The sequence below is a fragment of the Piliocolobus tephrosceles genome, chromosome 13, assembly GCF_002776525.5.
Source record: "Piliocolobus tephrosceles isolate RC106 chromosome 13, ASM277652v3, whole genome shotgun sequence".
Classification (NCBI taxonomy): Eukaryota; Metazoa; Chordata; class Mammalia; order Primates; family Cercopithecidae; genus Piliocolobus; species Piliocolobus tephrosceles.
Genome location: NC_045446.1, coordinates 85,596,765 through 85,624,114, shown reverse-complemented (window position 1 = coordinate 85,624,114; position 27,350 = coordinate 85,596,765). Strand labels below are relative to the sequence as shown.

At 35.1% G+C, this 27,350-nt stretch overlaps 1 protein-coding gene across 2 annotated transcripts; it reads left to right on the top strand.

The window, feature by feature from the left end:
• The first annotated feature begins 595 nt into the window (after positions 1-595).
• FAM76B (family with sequence similarity 76 member B) lies at positions 596-21,463 on the top strand. 2 transcript variants are annotated; one of them, XM_023225671.2, is made up of 10 exons: positions 596-1,053; positions 1,887-1,951; positions 2,775-2,829; positions 4,180-4,335; positions 7,264-7,463; positions 10,601-10,648; positions 10,823-10,903; positions 11,553-11,685; positions 14,469-14,570; positions 18,785-21,463. In XM_023225671.2, the coding sequence occupies exons 1-10, from the start codon at positions 634-636 to the stop codon at positions 18,872-18,874; spliced, it is 1,350 nt and encodes a 449-aa protein (XP_023081439.1). In that variant the 5' UTR covers positions 596-633; the 3' UTR covers positions 18,875-21,463. The 2 variants fall into 2 exon arrangements, with proteins under 2 accessions (XP_023081439.1, XP_023081438.1); XM_023225670.2 differs by having other exon boundaries at positions 11,550-11,685.
• The last annotated feature ends 5,887 nt before the right edge of the window (positions 21,464-27,350 follow it).

Genomic DNA, 27,350 nt, shown 5'->3' with positions numbered 1-27,350 from the left:
TTCAGGAGCAGGAGAGAATCCGCCTCTTCCCTGGTGACGTCACAAGGTGGCGCGTAACTGGGCCCGCTGGGGGCCGACAACGCCTCGGGCTACTGGCCGGCTCTGCGGGGATTCTACGGAGGGGCGGGCCTCCTCCAGTAAGAAGGGTGGGCGAGTAGTGTTGTCGCCAGTGGCAACCGAACGGAGTAATGGAGATAAAACAAAAACGAAGGCGAAGTTAAAGCACTCCACGAGTTACCTCGGATTAAACGCAGGAGAGAGCGTGAGTTTGCCTCGGGGACGCCTCTCCAGGTGAAGTACTTTTTGGCCAATAACAAATAGGATTAGGAGGGACTTAACGACTTAGTCCAATAGAAAGCAAGGAAAAAAAAGTTGCGGCAGAGAACGAGCCTTTCGCGAACATTTGCCCAATTGGATTGGGGCACTCTCACCCAAACCTGGGACTGGCTGTTAGAAATAGCCGCGACCGCAGACCTTTGGGCGAGGCAGGTTCAAAGCGGATTTCGCGCGTTGAGAGCTCCGGGCTCTCATTGGCCGGCGACATCCTCCCTTTGTGGGCGCTCCGGGCATCGCGGAAGTTGGAAGTTGGGAGGAGCCCTCGAGTGACGCGGTGGCCTCCGCAGCCAATCAGGGATGGGGAAGGGAGGCCGAGAAGGAAGCGGATCCGCGGTCGCGCAGCTAAACAGCAACCCCTACCCGCTTCGTCTCCCTCCGCCGCTATCGGGGCCTAAGCGGGAGCGGCTGGCACGGCGTCACTGGGTGGGCTGGGGCGGAAGTGGAGGCGGAGGGAGACTGTGGCGTCGTCCCCGGGGCCCTGGGCTCTCGCGGCGAGGCCCTGGTGGGCGCGAGGCAGGGGGAGGGGGAGGAGGAGGAGCCCGCGGTCCGGGCGGCGGCGGCGGGTCTCGAGTTCCCCGTAGGGCCCCGCCTCGGAGCGGGCGGCGGCGGAGGAGGAGACTGAGGAGCAGGATGGCGGCCTCGGCCCTGTACGCCTGCACCAAGTGTACTCAACGCTATCCATTCGAGGAGCTCTCCCAGGGCCAGCAGCTCTGCAAGGTCCGTGGGCTCCGGGAGGCGGGCGGGATGGGTGTCCTCGGCCGTAGCCGGAGGGGGCCGGGTAGCCGCTGCACTGCAGCCCCTCTCTCTTTGCCGGCGCCTCGGGGGTTTGGGAGTCTGGTGTCCCCGCCTCCCCACTCGGGGACCCCTTTTTCTGGGGGCTTGAACATCAGCTGGGAACGGCCCCTGAGGGGGAGGCAGAATCGTGCCCTCTTCCAGGCGGCCCAGGCGGGTACCGAGCCCCGTCAGCGTCTGAGGGGTCTCAGAGGTGGGGTTGAGTGAGGCAGCCACCTGTCTATACCGCAGAGACCCAGGGGTGGAGATGTTTTCATCTCGGTTTTCTGCCTGGTCTGTCCTCTTCTTCCACCAGGAGGCAGGGGACGGTTTTTGCACTTTCTTGCTAGGAACCCGAAGCCGCAAAGCTGATGGCATCCTTCTTCCCTGTCCAGGAAAGCGAAGCGACTGGTTTGGGAACAGAATGCTCTGATTTGGAGCTCCTCCCATCCCATTAAAGCCAGGATGCTGTCTGTGAGCAACGGTGCAAAATAATAAGTAGTTTCACATTTAACCAATCCTTGAAATCGGCCCTGACAGCCTTCTTAATTTGTCTGTAATATACCCCACGTCTACTAAAGACAAAGACACCTATGCCTTCCCTAAGGAATTATATTGTGATTGGCCACTTATATGATAAAGTATCCAGTTATTTACATTGGGGCCAGGTTTTATCAATATTTTAGACATTTCACTAGGTTGAGTAAACAATTTTCTACCAGAAAAGTGACATTTGGGACTTTCAGATAGATACCGACTAATGTATTGTCTTATTACAGGAATGTCGGATTGCACATCCTATTGTAAAATGTACTTACTGCAGATCAGAATTTCAACAAGAGAGGTTTGTATAATGAACAGTTTTTGACTGTTAAAGACAAGTGTTGTCTGTATGGAATATTTGGGGGTTGTAATCCCATATTTTTGTGAAAATATTTTTTTAAAATGGTTTAGCCCCAGAAATTTTAAGTTGTAAACCTTTTATACATGGTGGGAGAGAGAATGTTGCCAAAAAAACCAAGGGTTGTTAATTTACCGTTACACTTTATATGAGAGACAATAAATTACTACATGGAAAATGTACAGCCTTGCTAATGAAAATGCAAATGTAAATAGTTACTGTTACACTAAAAAAAGTGGTAAGGTCTTAATGGACATGAGGAAAGGTCTGTAGTGTTACCAACTGCCGTCTAAGAGTGAAATGTAGTAATTTGTTACATGGAAGAGGAGTAGTACGTAACATTTTTAACAGTTACTTCCGCTCTGAGAGTATATACAGAAAGTAGCCTCAGAAAAAAACAAATAATTTCTTCTTAAATAGGTGTGGGCATTATAATGTTGGACAGTAGCCAAGTGGAAGGTTAGGTAGGCACTGGTATTGTAATGCTGTGCATTAATAGTGGCAAGTGTGAAGATTTTGGAGCTATATAGGAAACATTAAGATGTTTTGTGTACAAAAAGAAATACACAATAAAAATGTATAAAAATATTTGTCTTAATTTGGGTAAAACAACTCCGAAAAGATCCTTGTATTTTTGAAAAAAATCCGTGGTCCATATTAGAATAAGTTTTAAGTACTCCAAATCTTTGACTCATTTTATTTTGACATTGTGCTAATTGCTTTAGAAAGCTACATAAACATCATCTATATACAATTTCTTTTTCAGCAAAACTAACACAATTTGTAAGAAGTGTGCTCAAAATGTGAAGCAATTTGGAACGGTAAGTATGTTTTATGTTTTCATGTCATTGTTACCAGTTAATATTTTTCACAAAGCTGGACCTTTTAAAAAGTACATACTGCTGGTCGGGTGCAGTGGCTCACGCCTGTAATCCACCACTTTGGGAGGCCAAGGCAGGTGGATCACGAGGTCAGGAGATCAAGACCATCCTGGCTAACACAGTGAAACCCCATCTCTACTAAAAATAAAAAAAAAAAAAAATTAACCGGGCATGGTGGGGGGCGCCTGTAGTCCCAGCTGCTCCAGAGGTTGAGGCAGGAGAGTGGCGTGAACTCAGGAGGTGGAGTTTGCAATGAGCCGAGATCCTGCCACTGCATTCCAGCCTGGGCAATAGAGCGAGACTCCATCCCAAAAAAAAAAAAAAAAAAAGTACTGCTGTGCTCTTAGGTATTTCAACATACCATATTTTATGAAAGAAATCTTCCATAGGTATTTTGATGGAAAGGTGACAACATTAAAAACAGTCAAATTATATGCCTGTTTTACATGTATTGAGTATCAGTGTGAAATTTGTGAAGCTATTTAAAGATTCAAATATAGCAAATTCTTGGTTATGGAGAACTTATCCATGAAGTTTGCATGATCAGACTTTAGCCTACTTCAGAACAACTTCTTCAGAACTATTTTTATAAAACAGCACAATTCATACATTTTTTCACAGAAATCATGACCCAATCCTAGTACAAATTGTCTTACATGTATACTACAGTCGTTATAGGTATATTATACCTATATTATTTATTATTGGTTAAAAATGCTAACTTTAATGCTTTAAACTGTCCTGAATCATCTTTTGAATATCAAAGAAAATCAAGGTATGTTTTTATAGTTTATGTTGAATATGCTTGTCTCCATTTTTTTTAAAGTTGAAAACTCACAGTATGTATTCCTTATATGATTTATACGTATATGTGATGAAAAGTTAACATTTTTTAAATAAATGATATGGTCACTAAGCTAACTAGGATATTAAATTAGTAGAAGGACATTTCCTCAAATTCTTGATTCATGAGACTTCTATACGTGTGTACCTTTATTTTCATTCTTTGAAACCTTTTTTGTGTAGTTTTTGTATTGTCTAACACTATGCAAATCACAAATCTATTTCTCATGATCTTAGAGCAATAGTTTCATGACTAGAAATAAATATTAGTTGAATGCATAGAAACAGTGTAAAAGTTATTGTGTATGACAGGGTAACAAACTTGACAGAAAACAAATTTTTTATCTGAGTTTTCTTAATTCCAGAAATATATCTACAATACTGGATATTTGCTATGCAGCAGATATTTAATGTTTTTAAAAGTCTCAAAATGTGTATGTTTTTCAGCCCAAGCCTTGTCAGTACTGTAACATAATTGCAGCATTCATTGGTACCAAGTGTCAGCGTTGCACAAATTCAGAAAAAAAGTATGGACCACCTCAGACCTGTGAACAGTGCAAACAACAATGTGCTTTTGATCGGAAGGAGGAAGGAAGAAGAAAGGTATGGTTTGTTTATGTTGTGACATCTTCTGGAAATTAAATGCCAAACAAGTTGGAAATTATAATTAATACACTGCTGAGACAGAATTTATTTTTTAGGTCCATGAAATCAAGTAGTTAGATGAAAGTGCAGGGATAGTGAGTTTTCTCCTTGTTTGCATGATACATAGATTCATGTACTATACTTTAAAAAATATTTTATGGTGGCTATTCTGTACTGGTTGGCTATCCCACATTTGGTTCAGGAGATTTAACTAATTTTTGTTAAATAACTCACTTTACCCTTTTGCTGGTAACTTGACATTGCTGGTGTGAAAAAAATACCTGATGGCACATTGGCACATGAAATTCAGTTACTCTTGTGCCTTTTGATACAGGCTCATATTTGAAACTGTTGTTTGTTTTTGTCTGCCTGCAGTGACTTAATGTAATAAGTGTATGTGTTCATGTGATAATTCCTTTGCCGATCAGCATCCACACAGGCCTGTTGCCTATCAATTTTAGTTGATTTGGAGAATGACTACCTCTTTGAGGGGCTTTCTCAGGTCTCCCCACAGCAGTGTATGTACCCTGTTGTAAGACATGTCCCACCAACATGACTGGTACATGTACATCATGAAATACTGTGGATGGAATACATATGAACAAACAGAAGATAAAAACTTGGTACTAATTTTAGAGGGTTAGTCAGTACTTTCAGAAAGTCTCCTCTTTTCTTTGACACAGATATGATTGATCCTAATTATTTGTGGTAGGTCTTTAAATTTCCCACAAAACAATGAATACAGTAGTACCCACCTTATCCATAGGAGATACCTTCTAAGACCAGTGGATACCTGAAACTGGGGATAGTAAAGAACCTTACTATGTTTTCTTCTGTACATACATGCCTATAATAAAGTCTAGTTTTTTAATTAGGTATAAAGAGATTAATGAAAATAATAAAATAGAACAATTGTATTAGCATACTCTAGTTACAGTTATATGAATGTGGTCTTTATCGCTTAGAATAGTGTATCGTATGTAATATTTTTAGACTAAGGTTGACCACGGGTACCTGAAACTGTAGATTGGGGGAGTACTGTATTGAAGCATTGCCCAAGAGAAATATAGGATTAAGTTCATGTCTCCAGTAATAACATGTTGGTCAGTTGATCCAATACATAACCTTATTTTGTTTGTGTTCCTGTTTTGAAGATTTGTCATTTAATATATACTGTTGATTGGCTGGGCATGGTGGCTCATGCCTGTAATCCCAGCACTTTGGGAGGCCGAGGTGGGTGGATCACGAGGTTAGGAGATTGAGACCATACTGGCTAACACGGTGAAACCCCGTTTCTACTAAAAATACAAAAAATTAGCCAGGTGTGGTGGCAGGCGCCTATAGTCCCAGCTACTCGGGAGGCTGAGGCAGGAGAATGCCGTGAACCCGGGAGGCAGAGCTTGCATTGAGCCGAGATCATGCCGCTGCACTCCAGTCTGGGTGACAGAGCGAGACTCTGTCTCAAAAAATAGATATATATAATATATATATTTATAATGTATATTATATATAATGTATGCTTATGTAATATATGAAATACAGCACATATGTATGATATATATCACATACATATTATGTATATGTTATATCTATATGTACACGCAGTCGATCAATTGCACTCATGGCCAACAGCGCTAAGAGTGTGTGAATATAACTTGTGTAACACATGTATTTTCTCTGTAAGACACATCACAGCCTTCGTAGCTTTCTTTTTCTATTTTTAAGTTCAGTGGTACATGTACACTTTTATTATATAGGTAAACTTGTGTCATGGAGGTTTGTTGTACAGATTATTTCATCACCCAGGTATTAAGCCTAATATCCATTAGTTATTTTTCCTGATCCTTTCCCTCTTCGACCCTCTACCATCTGATAGGCCGTAATGTGTGTTGTTCTCCTCTGCGTCCACGTGTTTTCATCATTTACCTCCTACTTGTAAGTAAGAACATGCAAGATTTGGTTTTCTCTTCTTTTGTCAGTTTGCTAAGGTTAATGGCCTCCAGCTCCATCCATATTTCTGGAAAGGACATGATCTTGTTCTTTTCCATAGCTGCATAGTATTCCATGGTGTATACGTACCACGTTTTCTTTATCCAGTCTACTAACGATGGGCATTTAGGTTGATTCCATGTCTTTGCTATTTCACATTACAACTTTCTTGAGCCTGGGAACACTATACAGCACTTTGGCATTACTCTTTGGGACAACAAAAACTCGAAAAACATAGCACTAAATAGACTGAAAAGGATACTTGTCTGAGAGGTGAAATAAGGCAGAGCATCACCTTGTTCCACCTCAGCTATGAACGTGTGCTATTGGGTGGCACAGATTTTTGACCACTCTGTGTATGTGTGCAGTGGCCACAAAAGTGCTGCAAGTCTTGATTTTTGGGTTACAGATACATTTTACTAAGTAGGCAAATACACGAATAGGAAATGCAAGAATAATGAGAGGCAACTGTGTGTGTCATTTAGGTGCTTCTGTTTTTCTGTAAATTTACGATACTTACTGTAGTGAAAAATACTTTATTAGTAATTACACAGTGATTTAAGAAATCAGCCTATATGTCTTGGAAGTATATCAGTTTATGCTTATTCTCCTGGAATAAGAAAAAATGTAACTTTTTCTTTTTCTTCAAATTAAAAATGCCTCAAAACTATTGGAAATCTGTATGTCATCCTCATCAGTTTTATAATTCTCTAAACAAGTATTTTCCCAAGTTTCAGAAAAGTCCAATTTTATTTCTATTTTGCAAAAAGTCCGTGAATATGTGCATATATGCATTTGCGCATGTTGTGTGTGGAAGTTGGGTGGTTTATCTTACCTGGTTTCATTTACAGCCAGTTTATATGGGTACATTTAATTTACCACGTGTTTTCTTAAAAGGTTGATGGAAAGTTATTATGCTGGCTCTGTACTTTATCGTACAAAAGAGTTTTACAGAAGACGAAAGAACAGAGGAAGAGTCTGGGATCTTCACATTCAAATTCATCATCTTCATCTCTAACTGAGAAAGACCAGCATCATCCAAAACATCATCACCACCATCATCACCATCACCATCGTCACAGCAGTAGCCATCACAAGTAAGTACTTCAAAATCATATTTTAAAAACTCATCCTGGCATTTTAATGCCATTTATTGGTGTTTACTTCTTGCAAATATTCACTATGTGCTAGTCTAGTTTCCATTTTACACAGTAAGCATCTTGAGTGTCTAAGGCTGTGTCTCCATTTTATTCAGTGTATAATGTTACCTACGTGGAATATGTTTATCTGTTTACCTTAATAGAGATAAGACATTTAGGAAATTAATATATAAAACTATAACCATATAAAGTCAAAATACAAGTACATCAGTTTTAAATAACTTATCAAAAGCCTCAGTATTCTTTTTTTGTTTAAATAATTAAGGTTTTGTTTGAAAAATTATAATTTATCTTAGTTGTCAATTTGTTTTAGTAAAAACAAACCAAAACAAACCAATGACTGGGTTTGGAGAACATATTTTAATACTTTAGTTTGTTACTATGATAGAAGCATTTCTAATCTTTGTGTTCCCCAAAATATGAGAAATATTTTTAACTAGTGATACTCTGTGTTTTTTCAAACATATATTTGGGAACTCTACTTAAATACAGACAACTGTAGTTTACTCTCAATATGTTTGAGGGATTGGTTCTGGAACCCCCTCATAGACCAAAATTTGCATATACTCCAGTTCTGCAGTTGGCCCTGTGGAATCTGCCTATAGGAAAAGTTGGTCTTCTATGTATGCAGGTTTCACATCCTCCAAATACTATATTTTTGATCCGTATTTGGTTGGAAAAAAAAAATCCCGTATAGGTGGTCCCATACAGTTCAAACCTGGGATGTTCAAGGAACAACTGTACTTGATTTTTAAAGTGACCTGTGCGGGGAGTTATGTAGTAGTCGTACCTTAACCTTTGATGTGTGTGGTATAAAGGTTTTTTAAAATGCAGTTTTAGTCTTCATGGAAAAATCAAGAACATTAAAATAAAAATTAAACTGATAAGCACAAATTAAAATGGAAAAAATAGGGACATATGGCATGCCCATTTTCAGAAGAATTTATTATTTGTTCCTAAATTTTTCTATGAGTCTTTAAAGTTTCAGATAGTTATTTAAAACAAAAAACTGATGCCCACCTCATTTTGGAACACAGGCAGTATTTTAGGGATGTAATGTAGTTCTATCTAATTAGTAAGATTTGTTCTGAACTGTATTTAATCACCTATTAGATTATGAGGTTACGTTGAGGTTAGTGATGTTTAATTCTACCATGTTGTAGTGCTTTCTAAATGTGGTAGTGGTAGAGTAAAATGCCATGCCTTCTCTTCTGGCTATTTTGAAGAAATCTTGTGATCTTTATATCAGAGTATCTCAAGAAGCAAAGGAATGTAAGTCTATGTTGTTTTTGCTTCTTTCTTTAAGAAAAAATATGACAAAATGACTATATACCATAATAGCATATGTCAGACCTACTCTTAAGACTCCCAAAATGTCTCCTTTCCCTATTCTTTACAGATAAATTTGTCTTAGCATGATATAAAAGGACACAATCAGATTATGTTTGTGAAGATTGAAGTATGTGACAGCAACTTAATTTTTTGAAAGAATGACAGATTTCAAAAATAAAGGGAAAGAGAACGGTATTGAAAATGAAAGTCTTCCATTTTTTTACTTTTTGTTACTTACGAAATACAAACACTATTTTCTATTTGATGACTGTTGACCATTTGATTAACAGTTATTTTGTAGGGTCCTATCTTAAGTTCAGTAGATCAGAATGAAAATAAGGAGCATTCATATTGTGATAGATGGTGATCGGCAGGGGTAGGGGATGTGGTTCTAAGGTGGCACTAAGGTGGATTTGAATCTAGGAATGGACAACCTTCAGAAAGCCAAGATGGGAATTCCAAGTGTTTCTGTCAGTCATATTAATGTGATTATTATTAACTTTGAGATATAGTTAGTGCTGTTGGTTCATATATGGCTTGTTATGCTTATAATGAAATTTGTGAGGGAAAAAAAAGGACAACTGCCTTCCTCAGTAGGATTTCCATTCATTCACAAGTAAGAATAACTCAGTTGATGGAATTGTTGCTATTAATATTTTTTTCCCAACTTGGTACTTGTTTACAGCTGAGTCTTTAGGTCTGTTTTTTTTCCTTTGCTTAAAAAACTTCTACAGCTGAACCAATAGTAAATTTTAGACACAGGTGAACATGTGTATATATATGTGTCTATTTTGTATATGCTAGCACTGTACTAAGTGCTTTTACGTATGTAACTCATTTAATGCTCATATCAGTATAAGGTATGTATTACATATGAGGGAACCAAGGCTGGGGATTTTAAGTAATTTGCATAAGGTCACAGCTCAGATCTTCTAACATCTTCTACATTGTATAAAAACACGGCATGTGGTTCATAGAAGATGCTCTCTACATGCTGAGTGATTAAGCTAGGAGTTAGTGAAGCATTGACTGATATGCAAGTTTAGGAGGAAAAAAGTGTAGGATTTATGGTGAATTATAAAGTGATTATTAGTATTATGACAAAATAGAAAAGGAGTATTACAGTATTATGAGTAAAAGTAAAATCATTTGTTACTATGAAATTTCTCAATAGTTTCAGCGTAACTTCTCCAGATTACTAACCAAAGAGAGATCTACGTACTTGGAGAGGATTCTTAAGAAAACTGGGAAAGAATCAAAGAAATCAATATATTTCCCCATTTAAATTGATATACTATTCTGAGCAACTTGAGTTACTCCAAAAGAAGAATCTCTACTTTGGATTATTAGGAAAGCCTTAACTTTAAAGATACAAATTTTGTGTCTGAAATAGTAAGAACGGCCAAAGTACAGTGATACCTAAACTTTATAATCTTAGAATCTTGTTGTGTTAGTTTTCTTGCTTGTGTAACCCACCCTTTGTATGATATTAAATTGAACTGTGGAGATCCTGATTAAAAAGAATTCTTGAAGAACTTAAGATAGTTAGTAGTCATTTGATTAAAATTTGTCTCATCAGAATGTGATTTATTCAATATATATTAGCTTAGTCTGAAAACTTAAATACACCTTTCTCTGAACAAAATATTATAAACATAAAATGTGTATCCATCGAGAAAGAATGTTAAATTTAGATGTATTAAATAAATGTCGTTATTAGATGTCATTTGTGTATTTTTCAGAATCAGCAATCTAAGTCCAGAACAAGAGCAGGGACTGTGGAAACAGAGGTAAATACATTGCTGTATTTTCTGAAGTATTTTGAAATGTATCCCTTCAACTTTGTTACTTAAGACTTACCAAAATCAATATTTTCAGTAATATTTTAGGGGAAGATGAATAACTTATCATTTGGTTCCGCTGTCCTTTTTACTCTAACTATTCTTATTAATGTTTGGTTTCAGCCATAAATCCTCTGCAGCAATTCAGAATGAAACTCCAAAGAAAAAGCCCAAATTGGAATCTAAGCCATCTAATGGAGATAGGTAAAAATGAATTCTTTTAGTGTTGTGAAAATTCAACTTAGTTGAATAGTTATGGTTGAATGCCAGTTATTACTAGATAAAAAAATAGAAACATGTATTTTCTACATTGACTTGAGTCACCTAGAAGAATAAACATAAATTAGTTTAAAATTTTTAGCTTAATTTTGGCAATAAGAAAGTGGCACTGAACTATGTTGTTCTATTTGGGAAATAAATTTGGGTTTTGAAGAAACAAATTTGGAGAACATTATTTTTATCTTTATTCTTCAGTGAAACACAAAATCTAATTGTGATATTTTAAATTGACCTGCCTAGAAAATGTTTTTAGATTAAAAATATTATGAGCGTTACTTTGTTTTAGTTCATTAGCCAAAAGTTTTCTGATGTTACTGTACAAATTGGCTGCCTATTGCTTTACACTAGAAGTATTGACCCCCTAAAAGCTAATACTGAATTATATTTCTGCAGGTGTATGTAATGTGTGCCATTAGTAAGGTAATTTGCCAGTTGCATCCATTTCTGTCAGGTACATATTTTTTTGCATTAGCCTTAAGGATGTTTGTGGAATTGTCTAATTTATGCAATTTGAACACCTGCTAATTTTCCTTCTACTTCATTTAACTGTGTTTTACTTTTTTCTTTTTAGTAGCTCTATAAATCAGTCAGCAGATAGTGGGGGAACAGACAATTTTGTCCTTATAAGTCAACTGAAAGAAGAAGTGATGTCACTTAAGCGTCTCTTACAGCAGAGAGACCAGACCATTTTAGAAAAAGATAAAAAGGTAAGAACGTGGTTCATTGAAGCCTGATAAGAATTATGTGTTGACTGTTGCTTGATAATCACAAATTTTATTAGGCTTTCTTTAATAATTTGGTAGTGTTTGTTGGTTTGTTGTGCATGATTTTTGTAAGACAAATTACAACCCCCCCGCTGAAGCCGTCTAATGAAGATAGGTAAAAGTGGTCTTTCAGAATTTTAGTTCTAAGAATTAACTGAGCTTAATTAGGATAGTAATTTCTAAACTTTAATTTTCAGTAAGCATGTAATTTAAAAATAGGTCTAATACCTAATAATTTAAAGATGAGATATAAATGGAATATTTTTAAAACTTTTTTGATTTAAGAATGTAGTTTGAATAGTCTTTGATATTCCATTAATATGTATCAATCCAGATCAAATAACTGCTGAAAAGTAATGGTATGGGAATTTCCTATAATAGTCAGTAATCAGCAATAGATGTCTAAAAGGTCATTGTGTAGGAAGTAAGTGTACTTATTGGGACTTTATCAGTTAAATCAAGAAGAATATTAAAATATGTTGTTCATTTAGTGAAAAGAGGGATATTAACAGAATTATAGAAGGATTTAAGGTCTTGTGCTGTGAAATTAGGTTGGCATAATAGTGGGCAGGCATGGAACAGGAAACAATTTTGAAGTAATTTAGCCATACTTAGATTCAAATCCCAGTTCTAACATTTTCTGTGTGACCTAAAGCAGAATGTGTAATTCTTTGGGTTTCAGTTTTCTCATTTAAATGAGAGCATTAATACTATCTCAAGTGATGGTTGTGATGATTAATGAAAATGCAAACTATTTATTATAGCTCCTGGTATGTATAAGTGCCCATAGGGGCTATTACTGTTTGATCATCTTTAGTACTTGTTTTATGGTCCCAGACAATGTAGTTTGACCTGTATCAAATTTATTATGCAGTAGGAGGACACTAAAATCATTTCTTTTAAAAGAATAAGACTTTATTATGAATACATATATGAATTATATCCATCTCTGAGTCTGTGCTTGAGTTGGCTTTTACTTCTGGCATTCAAGAATTTTTGATACATTTTCCCACACCTTGATGGTTAGTGGGCTTAATTTATTTTAATACATTTGTACCTTACTTTAAACAAATTCAGTATATGAAAATTAGGAGTGCCATATAAGATAAAAATAGAATAGTTACGGGTGTCTTTGTCTTATGGTTCTTTTTGATTGACAGCATTTTTTAAATTAATGAGCCTTTATGGAAATTTGTCCTGTGTACAAAGTTTTAGAGACAAGCCAGGTATATCTGCATTAGCCTTGAGAAAAGTTGAATAAAATGCCGAGTTTACTGCAAAATAGCAATGATTTCAAAACCAAGTACTAATCAGTTATAGAATATTGACTGTTAGATTTTTCTTTCCTCTCTAGCATAAGAGGTACTATCTTTGTATTGTGCAGTTAATTGAAGTTTTCTGCTTTTGTTAGTGTTCCTCTTTAAAAAAACCAAAGCACTAATGGGGATTGAAATTAGCATTGTTGTAAGGAAAATCCTAATTGTAGACCTAAAATAACTGTACATTTGCAGCTTTTTCTTATTAATCTAAGACGACCAAGTTATTTTCCTGAATTGATTTCACAAAGTTATTCAATGACTTCTAGAGCCAGACACTGAACTAGATCATGACGATACAAAGATGAATAAGACATAATTCTTATTTTCCAGAAGTTCATAGTCAGGAGGCAACTCACAGTGTGGTGAATAGAGTAATTGTTTTAGCTGATCTGGTGTAAATTGCCGTTTCAGAACAGAAAATCTTTTGTGATTAGAGAAAGTTGAGAGAGAGATAACTTAGTTATACTTTGAATTTGACAAAAGCAAGAGTTTTTTTTTTTTTTTTTTTAGATAAGAATATAAGACTCCATGATTTTCTCCATTTTTGCTGTTGTATGTCTTTCAGATTATTAGATACTGGGTAATTACAAAGGAGAATGTGTAAACCTTTAAAGCTGGCATAAAGAAAAACCTTAAAAAATAACGTGGAGTTGCTTCTGCATGGTTCTAATATGAAATTACATAATAACTTATTTAGTTGGAAGTCATGACATACTATACTTTTATGTATGTCATTTATGAAAAAATTATCATGTAGCTTCCTTCCTCAAAGCACTGATTTTTTTCTTGTATTTGTCTAATTTAGCCCATATTTTATAGTAACCTTCTTTCCTTTCTCATTCTGTGTTGTATTTCTGTGCTATGTTCTCTATTTTTACCTCAAGTGTTAGGTGGTATTGTGTACATAATCCTGGACATAAATTAAAAAATAAAAACAGTGTAGCTTTTGGCTGAAAAGACTATTCCTTTTTGTATTACCCAGTGTGAAATTTCTTTCTTTAAGCATTGAAAGATTATTTTACCCTTAAGCTAGTTTAAATGTTTATTTTGTTTTTACTATTATTGAAGTACATTTTTAAATGAGGCATTTTCCCAGTTGTTAGCCGTTAAGCTTTTTTTGTTGGCATACCAGTTGCCAAACTATTTCCAGTCAAGCCATGTTTAGGAAAAAAAGAAAATTCAGAAGTTTTACTGATGGTCAGGTATTAACATTAAAATTATACTATTGTAAGGCAGATAGACTTCATCATTTTATAAAACAAATTTTAGATAGCTTGTACAATTCAGGAAACAGGAGTTAATATCTTCCACTTTTGTAATGAAATGTGAGTTTATTGTGAAAGTTATTTAAGTTGTGTGTATGTGTGCAAATATATACATATATGTCTTTTTTCTTTAATCTCTCAGTTAACTGAACTAAAGGCAGACTTTCAGTACCAAGAGTCAAATTTGAGAACAAAAATGAACAGTATGGAAAAAGCTCACAAAGAAACTGTGGAACAACTTCAGGTAACTACCATCATTTACGTAAAATGTTAGGCAAGGAGGGCTACACTTGAGTAATAGCATTCGTTGACTTAGATTGTTATTGGTAGCCCTATTTTGTGCATAGTTGGTGCATTTCAGTTTTGATTTTGACTTTATAGTCATTTTTAATCTTGATCCCATTAGAAATTGTCGTTTGAAATTACTTGAAAGGTGATTCAGTACTTTAATCTTGAAAACTTTTGCCTAAACTTCAAATGGAGTTTTTGGAGGAGGGTATCATTGGAATATGTTCAATTGATTATTGGGCTTATAGCAAAAAATTAAAAATCAGATTCATGAAACTAAGGTGAAAAGCAGGTCTTCAGTAGCAATCATTCTTCGTATTAATATTTCCTTCCAGATAATGGGAAGGTAGATGGGTGTATAAAACCAATTCTTAAGGATCTCAAGTGGCAAAAATGTATACAAAGCAAGAGAGTTTACTTAACCTGTGTACAGTGGTTTGCAAAGTGCCAAATAGGGTTCTGCTAAATGCTAACAGGTAGTGATCCACCTGAACCTCAGAGTGCTGCAAAGTAGCATTTTAAGTATACAGATCAACTCAATGGTGAAGTCAGGAGTCACCACAGTAACAATCTGATGTCTGGCATGCAGAGATGGTGAACATCCAACATGGATACGGAATGCTAACTATATTAAGCTTGTTCTCATCTAGGTTTCATAAATTTAGAAATCGGACCACACTAAATTAATTACATGTTCTCTTTGATTTATATAGTGTCACATTTGTAGAATTAATCTTTAGTAACAAAATTTTTAAGGTGTAAGAAATTTTAAATGTTGAAAGAATAGAAGATGGCAGCACACAGATTTCAGACTTGGGAGAGTACAGCTTCAGAAGGAAGGAGTTAATACTGCCCTGTTTCATTTTGTTTTTTCACATTGTAACACCAAGAGATATTTGCTGTTCCTTTCTTTTGGTTTTGTGTTGTTCATACTCCTTTGCAAGTAGCTTAAATTAGTAGGGCTTAGGAACTTGCTGAAATTCGAGGTACACATTGTCTGGTTTTAATCCCTATCATACTATTAAAAGATTGTTGAAAAGGAACCTCATGTAGAACCTGGGACATAGTAGATATTCAGATAATTTGTTGACTAAGTGGTGATTTATGGAAATGCCCATATCATATATCAGATTCTTACATATTAATGTTTTTATCCACCAGCAAGTATTATTTTTAGTTTTATGTTATTCCTATTTTATTCAGTTATAAATTCTGAATGGTTACCTGGAACAAAATCTTCCACCTGATGATCCTTGATTTAATGTAGTGTAACCAAAGCTCTGAAGTAAATCCAGAATGAGATAACAGAATAACTACAAGAGGTGCTTAGATACGTTTTAACTTAGTGCTCCCCACTGTTCAAAAGAGCAGTTTGTGTTTTGGTTTTTCTTTTTTAAAATCATAGTTGCAGATACATGGGGTCTTCTTTGACTTAGCCTGATTGATATCTTAAGCCTACCTCCTCTTGGTAACTGAAGTTTCATATAATGTAAAAGTAACTAATATTTAAATTAAAATAGGACATTTTGACATGATTTTACATATGCTGTCTTGTTACAAAAACTGAGTTATGTGATACGCCCATTTTACAGAGGAAACTGTGATCACATAGTAAGCGGTGACATAGAAATCTCCATCTTCTGGCTCCAGTTTATCTTTACTTTTCCCTGTTCTACACTAGTTCCCACCACTTCAGGTTCCTCAGGTTTTCTCTTCATCCTTCCTATCAGGCCACTTCCCTGATTTTTTTGTGTTATGACTAGAGACAGTCTGTCATAGCTGAGTACCATCTTTTTACCTCACTTCCTTTAGCAACCAATGGTATTAGTAGGATTCTTTACTGAGGTGAGGAAACAGGTAATTTTTTTTTAATCTTTATGTAATAAGGAATTGAATCCTGTGACACAGATGGATCTTGCTCTAATAGCTAGTAAAATACTTTTAACTACCAAACCTACGACAAAACACGGAACATCACATGAAAAAATTATTCAAAATGTCACCCCAAAATACCCCAAATATTGAAAATACTAAGAATATCAAGTAAAAACTCTTATTCACTTAATTAGGTAAGTCGTTAAGAGGAAAAGGGACCTAACATTTGAGTGCCTTCTGTGTACTAGGAACTGTGTTAGGCTAAGTGTTTTATATATTTGATAAGTTCCTTTAACTCATTTTGAGTTTGGATAGTGGAGTTACTGTGTTACAAATGAGAAAATATGCTCCAGGTTATGTAGCTGGTTAGTAAGCCAGGATTTAAAGCAGGATCTGTGTAATTCTTAATTCTGATATTCTTTCCTTTAGACCAACATGTCTAAACTTTAAAACTTAGCTTTCTTAAGAATCTGTAAAGAATTTCATTGATTTTCTTTTTTTTTTTTTTTTTTTTTGGCTGACTGCAAAATGAAGTGATTTTAGGATAAAAAAAATTTAAGTGTATATATATTGAAATATTGCATTGTAAACTTCATTTTTAAGGTATTCAAATTAGAATAAATTTGGACTTGTACTGAACAATTGTGTTAATTTACCTTAAAGACTTTTTTCTTATGTAATTTATTAAGAAATATCTTTATTAGTGATATAAATATATTAAAAGCAAATTGGAAATTAGCTACTAAAGCATTAAATGGAAAAATTGCTTTGAAGATGTAATGTTCAAATTACTGTATTTTGTACTTAAAATATGAAATTTATAAACACTTTTTATTTCTTGAGTGAGATAACTTGGAGATTCACAATTTTAACTGTTTTGTATCAGTATAAACATTTTTACATAAATATAACTTATAGATCTAATGGAGATCTTTTTGAGTCAAATTTGCAGACTCAAAATTTGAAATTGATACTGAATTTGAAATTGAAGTTTTTCATTACCACCTTAGTTATTAATAACCACTGAATAGGAAAGTCCTATTAATTATGCATCTGAATATAAAAAATGATTTGATTTGCACACATAAGATAGTACTGAGAATATTTGCATTTTTGAGATCATGGGTGTTAATTAGCAAGAGTGATTGGAGAAGGGTGAGGAAATGGAAGAATAAAGTTTGAAAAAGGTTATTTCGTGAAACCGCTTTAAGATGGCATACAGAGAAGGCAGAGTGTTATCTGGCCATAAAAAGCTAAAATTAGAATAAAATATGAAGTACTGAGGTTAAAAAAGTCTTGTCTAGGTAATAAAAATTCCTGAAACCTGTGAAAATAGTGTTGAAATGTAAGTCAAAGGATATCTTTTTTAAATGTATTAATTTTAGGGCAGTGCTCTATTTTCATCACTTTCCCCATTTTGGCTCAAACTACAAAAATGCTTGATCATTAATGTATTTGTATATATAGGGATCCTTACTTATCTAAGTTTCCACATTTAAGAGACTGAATAAGGTGACAGAGGCAGTGAAAATGTGAAAATATTCACTGTACTTACACGTTACTCCTCACTAAACTAGTGATGGATGGACATTTAGTAATGAAATTCAAGTCAGATGATGAAATGAAATTTTGAATCTTTGCAAAAATTCAAGCTTTCATGAAATAGGAAACAATGATGTGGAACTGTGTGTCAGATGACTGTATGGTAATTAAAGTAACAAGAATGAGTGGTTCTGATGGGTGCTTTAAAAAAAATTGAATTTCATCATTGGGTACGTTTGGCAAAGTAACAAATTCTGAGTACTTTTGCAAAAATGACCTCTTATGCTTGTTCTACAAGAGAGTAAACATAGAAGAAAGATCTTATACAGCTTGCCAGGAAATATTCCTCCCAAATCTTGATTCATTCTTTGATTTTATTCATTGTAAATTACAACTTATTTTCATAGTTTTCATGTTTTTAAGATGAAGGGCCAACACCTTTTCCCTTTTAAAATTTGGACCTTCTTTTAAGTGGATTCACTTCGTTTCCTTTTTTGTAACCAGTTGTGCATCTTTGGACAACAATTATATTAATAATGACATTTACAAAGCGGGATGAACCAATCTAGAATTTTCCTTCTGCATGTTCATCCTTAAAGAGATGAATGTAAATGTATCAACTCTTTCATTTAATGTTAGTGCTTTAGTGAAACATTTATATAAATGAAAACAGTATTAAATAAGTAGTATTCTTCATCGTGACTTAATAATAATTCAGACATTTTTAATCTTGAATGTTTTTGTCTCCCACAGGCCAAAAACAGAGAACTACTCAAACAGGTCGCAGCATTATCAAAGGGTAAAAAATTTGACAAAAGTGGAAGCATGCTAACATCTCCTTGAGAAAGTAATTTGTTTAGCATTTCTTCTTACAATGTAAATTTGGGGGAAAAAATTCTGTGAAGCCCTTAAATTCTGTGTAGTAGGAAAATATTTGTGCACACCAAATGAATTGGTGTGTTTCCTATTCACTTTTGTAATTGATATACAGCATTTTTTAAGTTGTAAAACATTGAAATAAAACTTCAACTGGTTTGAAGTAACTTTTTAATTATTTGATATCCAGGAACTTTTTTGCCAGCAATAGTATTAAACAGTTGTAAAGGAGTGCATGAGTAGTGCTCTTTATAAAACGCAACATGCAATAATAGAGTAGGTATGGTTTAAGAAGTCAGAGCTGCAGGGTTTTTTTGTTTTGTTTTTTGTTTTACACTATACTAATTTCAGACAAACAGTTTTCAGTTTAGAAATACAAAACTTTTAAACGCGAAAAATGGCGAACACTGGTTTTTTGGGAATTGTGTTTTTACTTTGCATCACATGAATTTAGGAGAAAATCATGGTGCTTTTATTAAATGAACTTCAGATATATGTAAATTTGTTTTTTAAAGTTACATCATTAACATTAGTAACCTAGCATTTTCATTATTGGAATAGGAATTACTGTTTATTGTACAGTATCTAAGGTAAAATGTGTTTCTGTTTTGTAAAAACTGTAGATTTTTACTTACAAGTGCCTTTTGCCACCTAATGTTTTTATTTATAGGAATGCTGATCTTTTGTACATACAGTTTGTTTTAAAATCATGTTTAATAAATGTTTGTATATAAATGCATATGTACAGAAGCCTATTTCAAAAGGAAATCAAAGTTGCTAGTAAAATGTTTGAGATTACATTAAGAACTAACTGATAATGCATATAGATTTTAGAAAATTTTGTGATTTGTTTCTGTGTGATAAGGGAAGCTGTTGGTCTTTGAATTCATTTAATTATGTCAAAATAGTTCCCCAAAGAGTTAATTTTAAGTTGCTTCTTAAAGAGTAATTTTATTTTTTATGTCATACGGCTTCATATTAATATTTTGTGAGTTACGTGTTTTGCTTTTTTATAAAATTTCTTTAAAGTTTTAATGTTTCTACAATGATCCATGTATCTGCTTTCCCTATGTGTGGTTATCTAAGTTAATATTTATGTACATCATACTTAATTTGCGAATTTAAAGCAAATCTGAAAATTAATCTTTTTAATCCAGTCTGTGAAAATCTTTGAATAAATTGGAATCTACTATAAGATTCAGGCACTATAAGTAAATTGTCCCAAAGTCTTTAAAATTGTCTATAAAAGGTTAAGGTAGGGTGGGATAGGTTATGTGAAGTTATTGACTAATTATATTTTGATCCAGCGGTTTTCAGCCTGAAATGGAATTTATCTCCTAGTTATTATCAGTTCAGAGTTTCAGTTTGATTTTAAAGTATTGCTAGATACACTGTATAGAGTGAGTTGCTTCTCTTAATAATTTATGGGCAGAGATAAATTTGCTTCATGTAAAACTGTTACTGAATTTATCAGTTTTAAAGGTTTTTATACAAGCATTGATTATGAATGTCATACCAAGATTGGCTTTCTTAAGAACATATGATTGAAACAATTTTTTTTAACATGACGTGTGTTTCAGTAGACTGTTCTTATAGTTGCTCATTATGAAGTGATACCAAATAATTCTTTGTCCGTTTTGAAAGCATAATATAGAGTAATTTTCAAGTGATAGAAAAAGATTCAGTTAGAATCTTGGAAACTAAACCAGTTTATTTTTATGGGATCTTCATGTAACAATTTTCTTAAATTTAGTACTTTCAACCATGATAGATAATGCCTTAACATGGATTTTAACGTTTGCAGGATTTGCTAAATTGATAAGATAGTTACTACCTTTCTTTGAAATTTGTAATGTTTTATATTCTTATTTCATAGCCATTTGTCAGTCCCCAGTGGTCATTATGGTTTTACTTTGTGATAATTCTTACACCTTGTTGGAGAGACTACAAAAGAAAGCTGTCCTCGTCCTTCCCCTTAGCTAACATCAAAATTAAAAATAATATTAATGTTAGCCAACATTAAAATGGAAGTTTGGAAGTTTAATGTTAGCTAACATTAACAGTCTAATAATTTAGCTTTGTAAATTCCAAGGCTAAAACCCTTTCATGGGCTTCACAGTATTTAGTCTTTAAATACCCTTCTTTATTCCATGACCTTATTTTTATAACTTAAATTTTTTGCAATTGTATAAACTAGTTATTCAGTCCCAGTCCTGGATCTCTGTAGTGTTTTGACATAATAAACTGATATTCTTTAAATGTGGACCTGTAAGGAGATACTATGGTGTGGTGTATTGTGCTTTTAGCCTGTTTTCCACTATTAATTAGCATTTACCAGTGAGAGTCATTTTGGCTTAAGTTATTTATGTATTAATAGCCTGTGAATATTGCAGTCCTTTTTAGATTATATTGGTCTAAATATGCATTCTGCAGTGAACCTGTTAAGCTGTTCACATGTATAGACTATTGAAATACTGTACTTGTACACATCTGACTGTTGACATTTTGTACTTTTTTCTAGATCCAATATTTCACAATAAAAAGCTTGTCAAAGGCTTTGCATTAGTTTTCAATGGCTGCTGTAACAAATTCGCACAAATTTAGTGTCTTAATACAACAAAAATTAATTATTTTATGGTTCTGGAGGCCAGAAGTCCAAAATCAGGTTTACAGACCTAAAGTCAAGGTATTGGCAGGATTGGTTCTTTCTGGAGGCTGTAGGGGAAAATCTGTTTTCTTGTCTTTTCCAGCTTCTATAGCTGCATTCTTTGCATTCTGTGAGCTCATTGACCTTTATCTTCAAAGCCCAAATTGTAGCATCTCAAATCTCTCTCTGCTGTTGTCATCATGCCTTCTCTCTCAGAGTGTCTCCCTCTGTTCCCTCTTACAAGAACCTTACGAGAACATTATTGGCTCCACCTGCATGAACAATGTAGTTTTTCCATCTCAAGTCCTTAATGTATCACATCTACAACGTCCCTATTTTCATATAAGGTAGTGTATTCACTGGTTCCATGGGTTAGGGCGTGGACATATTGGGGGACCATTATTGAGCCTACATAGCTTCATCTACATTTTGCCCCCTTTTCTAGTGTGAAACCCTGAAACAACAAATACATGAGAGAAGGGGTTTAGGCTAAACATTAGAAACTATTTTCCTGTCTGTCCATTCAGACCACTTCAGTGCAATAGTTATTTTTCCTGGAAGAAATAAATTTGCATCTAATTGAGCAAGCAATTCAAGCTATAGTTAAGTTTTTGAAAACTTTGGATGACTAGTACCATGCTAGGTTGTTGGATACGTCAAAAGTTGAAGGTGTGATTCTTTCATTTATAGACTAGTCGAGCAGATAAAGTACTTGGGGAAAAAAATCTGGAACCTAACTTTGGTATTATAAAGTGTAGTAAAAGCTAACAGCTTTTAGCAAGGGCATTCCGAGACTTGTGGGAAAGGTGTAGTCACTTGTTTCTCAAACGTTAGTATACATCAAAGTTACCTGGAGGGCATGATAAACACATGTTGCTGGACCCAGTTTTTGATTCAGTGGGTCTGGGATGGAGCCTAAGAATTTTCATTTCTAAGTTCTCAGGTAATGCTGCTTCTGGTCCAGAGCTCACATTTTGAGAACTATCATTTTAATATTTTCTGCATTTCCCATACAAACTATACCATTGGGTGGGTAGGTTAGTAGATGGGGAGGGTAGTTTCTCTTTAAAACATTCTAATGAAAAAGGAAGGATGGAATTGCAACATTACTATTTTGCAACCTCTCACGGAGATAAGGATTGGTCGACAGCTGCTGACAATACACAAACACATTCTTAAGTGCTTTCTGATGGAGGAATACACTGCTACCTATAAAGTTTTACCAAAAAGAATAAAACCTAAATCTGACCAAGCATCTACCAATTAACCAAAAATAGAAAGGATGGAAGATCATATTGAGTGACACCAAAAGGATACAGTTGGCACAGTTGTTCAGTAAGTTGCAAGCAGGGGAAATCAGTGGAGGGAGAACCAATAGCATAAGAGGTACTTAGTATCAACCAATCACAACATGTGACCCTGATATGGATCTGGAATCAAGGAATTAAAAATTTTTAACATGTATGAGAACTGAAAATTTGAACACTGGTTATGTAATGGTTTTAAGGAATTACTACTCAACTTTTCAGATGTGATGGTGTTGCAGCTGTTTTAGAGTCCTGGAGACACCTACTAAAATATTTACAATGAAATGGTATGATGATTGATATTTGCTTCAGAATAATATAGGGAGGGAGATACGAGAATATAAATGAAATAGGATTGGGTGTGAGTTGTTGATTTTTGAAACTGGGTGATAATTTATGTGGTGGTTTATTATACTATATTTAACTTTTGTATATGTTTTTTCATAATAACACTGCCACCATCACCCCTGTCTGCCAAGTTATGCTCAATTTAAACAACACATGCTTGTTGGAAAGAAAAAATATGCACAGTACAAAACTCAGGAGAAAAAAGGAAAGACCACTCACAGTTCTCCTAGGCGACATACTTCTTTCTGTTTTGTATGTTTTCTTGCAGTATTGTAATGGCTATGATCGTGCCACAGTGTAATTCTGGTTCCTGTTTCCATCCTTCCTTTCTCCCTCTACTTAACAAAAGCAATTTTCACACTAAAACAACAGCAATTATTTGTTGTCATTTCGTAGCTGTACATGTAAGGCATTTAAGATGACTTTTTAGTGTAATGTCTGGTTTCAAATCCCACTTTACCATTTGCTAGCTAGGTGTCTTGGAGGCGTACTTCTTAATATCTCTGAGTTTCAGTTTCCTCATCTGAAACTTTCAAACTGAAACTTTCAGTTTCCTCATCCTCATTAACAGAGTTGTTAATGAACATTAAGGTAAAGTATTAATACACAAAGCACTTTACATAATATAATAGATTTATAATATATAATTGTTTTATTTATTTTAATTAAAAATAATACATAAAGGTAATATAAAGACTAACTGCCTTTTCAACTTTCAAGCGTGTCCCTTGATGCAGTTGATGAAAATTCTGTTAGGATTGATTAATGGCTTCATAGTTTTCAGCCATGGAAACTTTTTTTTTTTAAATAAAATCTTATCAAGAGTCCCAATATAACAAAAACTGATATACTGGTTGAAGTCGAGGCAGTGATTGGTATCCCTTTCATGGTAGGATCAAACATGGCAGATGCTGGTACTGTGTCCTTGATGATGCTACATAATTTAAATATCACAGTTATTTGAATTATATCTGAGTTTTTGCTAATTTTTAATTGATAATGTCAATGAGTGTTATCTTACTGTATAGACATTTTCATTTCAGGGAGTGAATTTCCTGTTTAATTATCAGTTGAACATGTATTATGTGCTATGCATCAGTCACTATGCTAATGGCTACAAAGATGCAAAGATAAATCTTATTCCCAGGAGCTCATAATCTAAAAGAGACAACTGGGTAAATAAATTATTGCAGAAAGTATAATAAAGTACAGATATTCGCAAATGTTTACATTAGGGAGGGACTTACTAACATGAAACCGTTTTGTGTAAAGAGAAAAAATGTCCAAAGGTTCATGACTTCTAGAACATCACATTTGCCTGTTTTTTTGTTTTTTTGTATTTTTTTCCCCTCTTATGGAATGGTTGGAGTTGCTCAGGGCTCTTTTTTTGCTTTCTAGGTAAACTCATTAATATTACCTATAAGCCTAATGACTCCCAAACTTACAGTAACAGCCTAGCCCTCTCCCCCTAATTTCCAGACTTTATATTCAGTGAAACTTGGTATCTCCATCTGGGTGTCTTACAAAGGCTCTCAAGTTTAACACATCCAAAATGATGTGCTCCTTATCTGCACTCCCCAGTTCAAACAACTACCAAGCCAGCCAGTCTGCTATCTTCCCATCTCTGATAATGGCAACTCAATTTTAGTTGTTCAGGCCAAAATCCTTGATGTTATTGTTGACTCTTTTTCTGCCACTTCATGGCTGTTCTTTGAAAAGTTCTGCCAGCTCTAACTTAAAAGATTTGACCCTTTTTTTTTTGTCATCTCCACTCCTAACTGGTATCTCTGTTGTCTGCAGTCTGTTTCTCAACAAAGAAGTGTGATCCTATTAAAAGATGTCATATCATGTTATCTCTGTATTCCAGTGTTCTCAACTGAGCGTTATTTTGCTCCCCTGGGGACATTCAACAATGTCTGGAGACATTTTTGATTATCACACTGGTGGGGTTGGGGAGGGGTTGCTACTAGCATCAAGTGAGTGGATGCCAGGGATGCTGCTAAATATTCTACAATGCACAAAACAGCCCTATGCAATAAAGAATTGGTTAACCGAAAATATCAGTAGTCTCAGCCGAGGGTTGAGAACCCCTGCTTAGTTCATTGGACTGGTATAATATAACACCTTAGATTGGGTAGCTTATGAACATTAGAAATGTATATCTCATGGTTGCAGAGGCTGGGAAGTCCAAGATCAAGGAATTGGCAGATTCTGTGTGTGATGAGGGCCCATTGCTCATAAACAGAATCTTCTTGCTGTGTCTTTACATGGTGGAAAGGGCAAGGCAGCTCTCTGGAGCCTCTTTTTTAAGGGCACTAATCCCATTCATCAGAGCAGATTTCTCATGACATAATCATCTCCAAAAGGCCTCAGTTTCTAATACCATCATCACCTTGGTGATTAAAATACAACATATAAATTTTGGAGGGAACACAAACATTCAGACCGTACCAGCTGCTCTACTCAAAACTCTAAAATTATTCTCCACCTGTTTTCTTTAATTCTGTAAATATTAAGAGGAAATAAAATGTATTTAAAAGTTTTTACCCTTTTTTCTTAAAATTCCTACCTATTTCCACTAGGGGGAGGGCTTCACTACTAAATAATACGGTATTTTCATTCGCCACGTTATAGGAGTCACTGTAATCAGAGCAAGCATTCTCATACTCTTTGTAACAGAATGTTTTATTATATATGGTAACCCATTTTCAGATGCAATTTATTTTTCACAATTCTAGTGTACATTTTTTTCAATTCGACAAAAGTGAGTTTTAAAATATAATTTTGTCTTTGAATGGATTGTTTTTGAATTTGCAAATACTATTTTAAGGAGTTGCTTTAAAGATTTCCATACTGGATTTTTTGTGCACATTTCTTTCCCTCTAAATCCAGTCCTACTGTTGCGTTAGGTGCAACATTTATTTGGTCCCTCCTTCATCTATCTGTGAGGAAGTTCCTGCACCCAGCATACCCAGGGGTAACATAGTAGGTTAGGAAATCATCAATTCTAAATCAGAAGCCCACTATCTCCAAATAAGCCATTGTCTCCTAGAGAGACATGACATGGGCACTGCATTATTGAATTTTTCATTGTCAATGCACCCCTGGAGGCCTAGACTTGTACAGTACACAACCTGTGCAGCCGTGAATCCAAGCCTGAGGCTTGGATTACCCCCGGGCTAGAAATGTTATGCTTTGAATCAAGCCATCATATGTATTAAATACCTCCTAAATGATCATTCTTTGTAGATGTTGCTCATTTTTGCACATTCTATGTGACATGAATTTTTCTTCGAGAGGATTATTAGGCCTCCCCTATTGTTCATGGAACAGTGTCTACTGGGACATCAAGGGTTTGTAAAGGCTGGGCCATTCACCTTCTGTTGTGACCCCCTCTTTTTATTTTATCAATGCAGCTAGAAAAACTGTACAGTTTAGAAAATACCTGAAAAGTGATGAGTGAAACTGAAAACAATGATGAGGTGGAATAACAGTGGGGAGGTAACCCAAGAAACCTGGAAAGTAGGTGAAAGTAACGTGGGGCATTGGGAAAAGTAGAGTTCATACAAAAACCAAACACCAGCCAGGTGTGGTGGCTCACACCTGTAATCCTAGCACTTTGGGAGGCTGAGGCAGGTGGATCACCTCAGGTCAGGAGTTTGAGACCAGCCTGACCAACATGGAGAAATTCCATCTCTACTAAAAATACAAAATTAGCTGGGCATGGTGGCACATGCCTGTAATCCTAGCTACTCGGGAGGCTGAGGCAGCAGAATCGCTTGAACCTGGCAGGTGGAGGTTGCAGTGAGCTGAGAACGCACCATTGCATTCCAGCCTGGGCAACAAAAGTGAAACTCCCTCTCAAAAAAATAAAAATAAAAGTAAAAAAACACCAAGCCAGCATAATTACTGCATCCAACTTTTGTTTATATCAAAATGACTTTTAATACAAATGTGACTTAGTCTGGGGTCATGGCATAAACATTCTATAGCTAGGTGCTTTTATAGTCAAACTAATAGTCAAAACTCATAACCAGTAAATATATATATAATATGTGTTTGTGTGTATATATATGCAAAATGAAATCTGCATTCTTATTTTCAAATGGTCTTAAGTTCTTTTTGCAATATACATTTTATT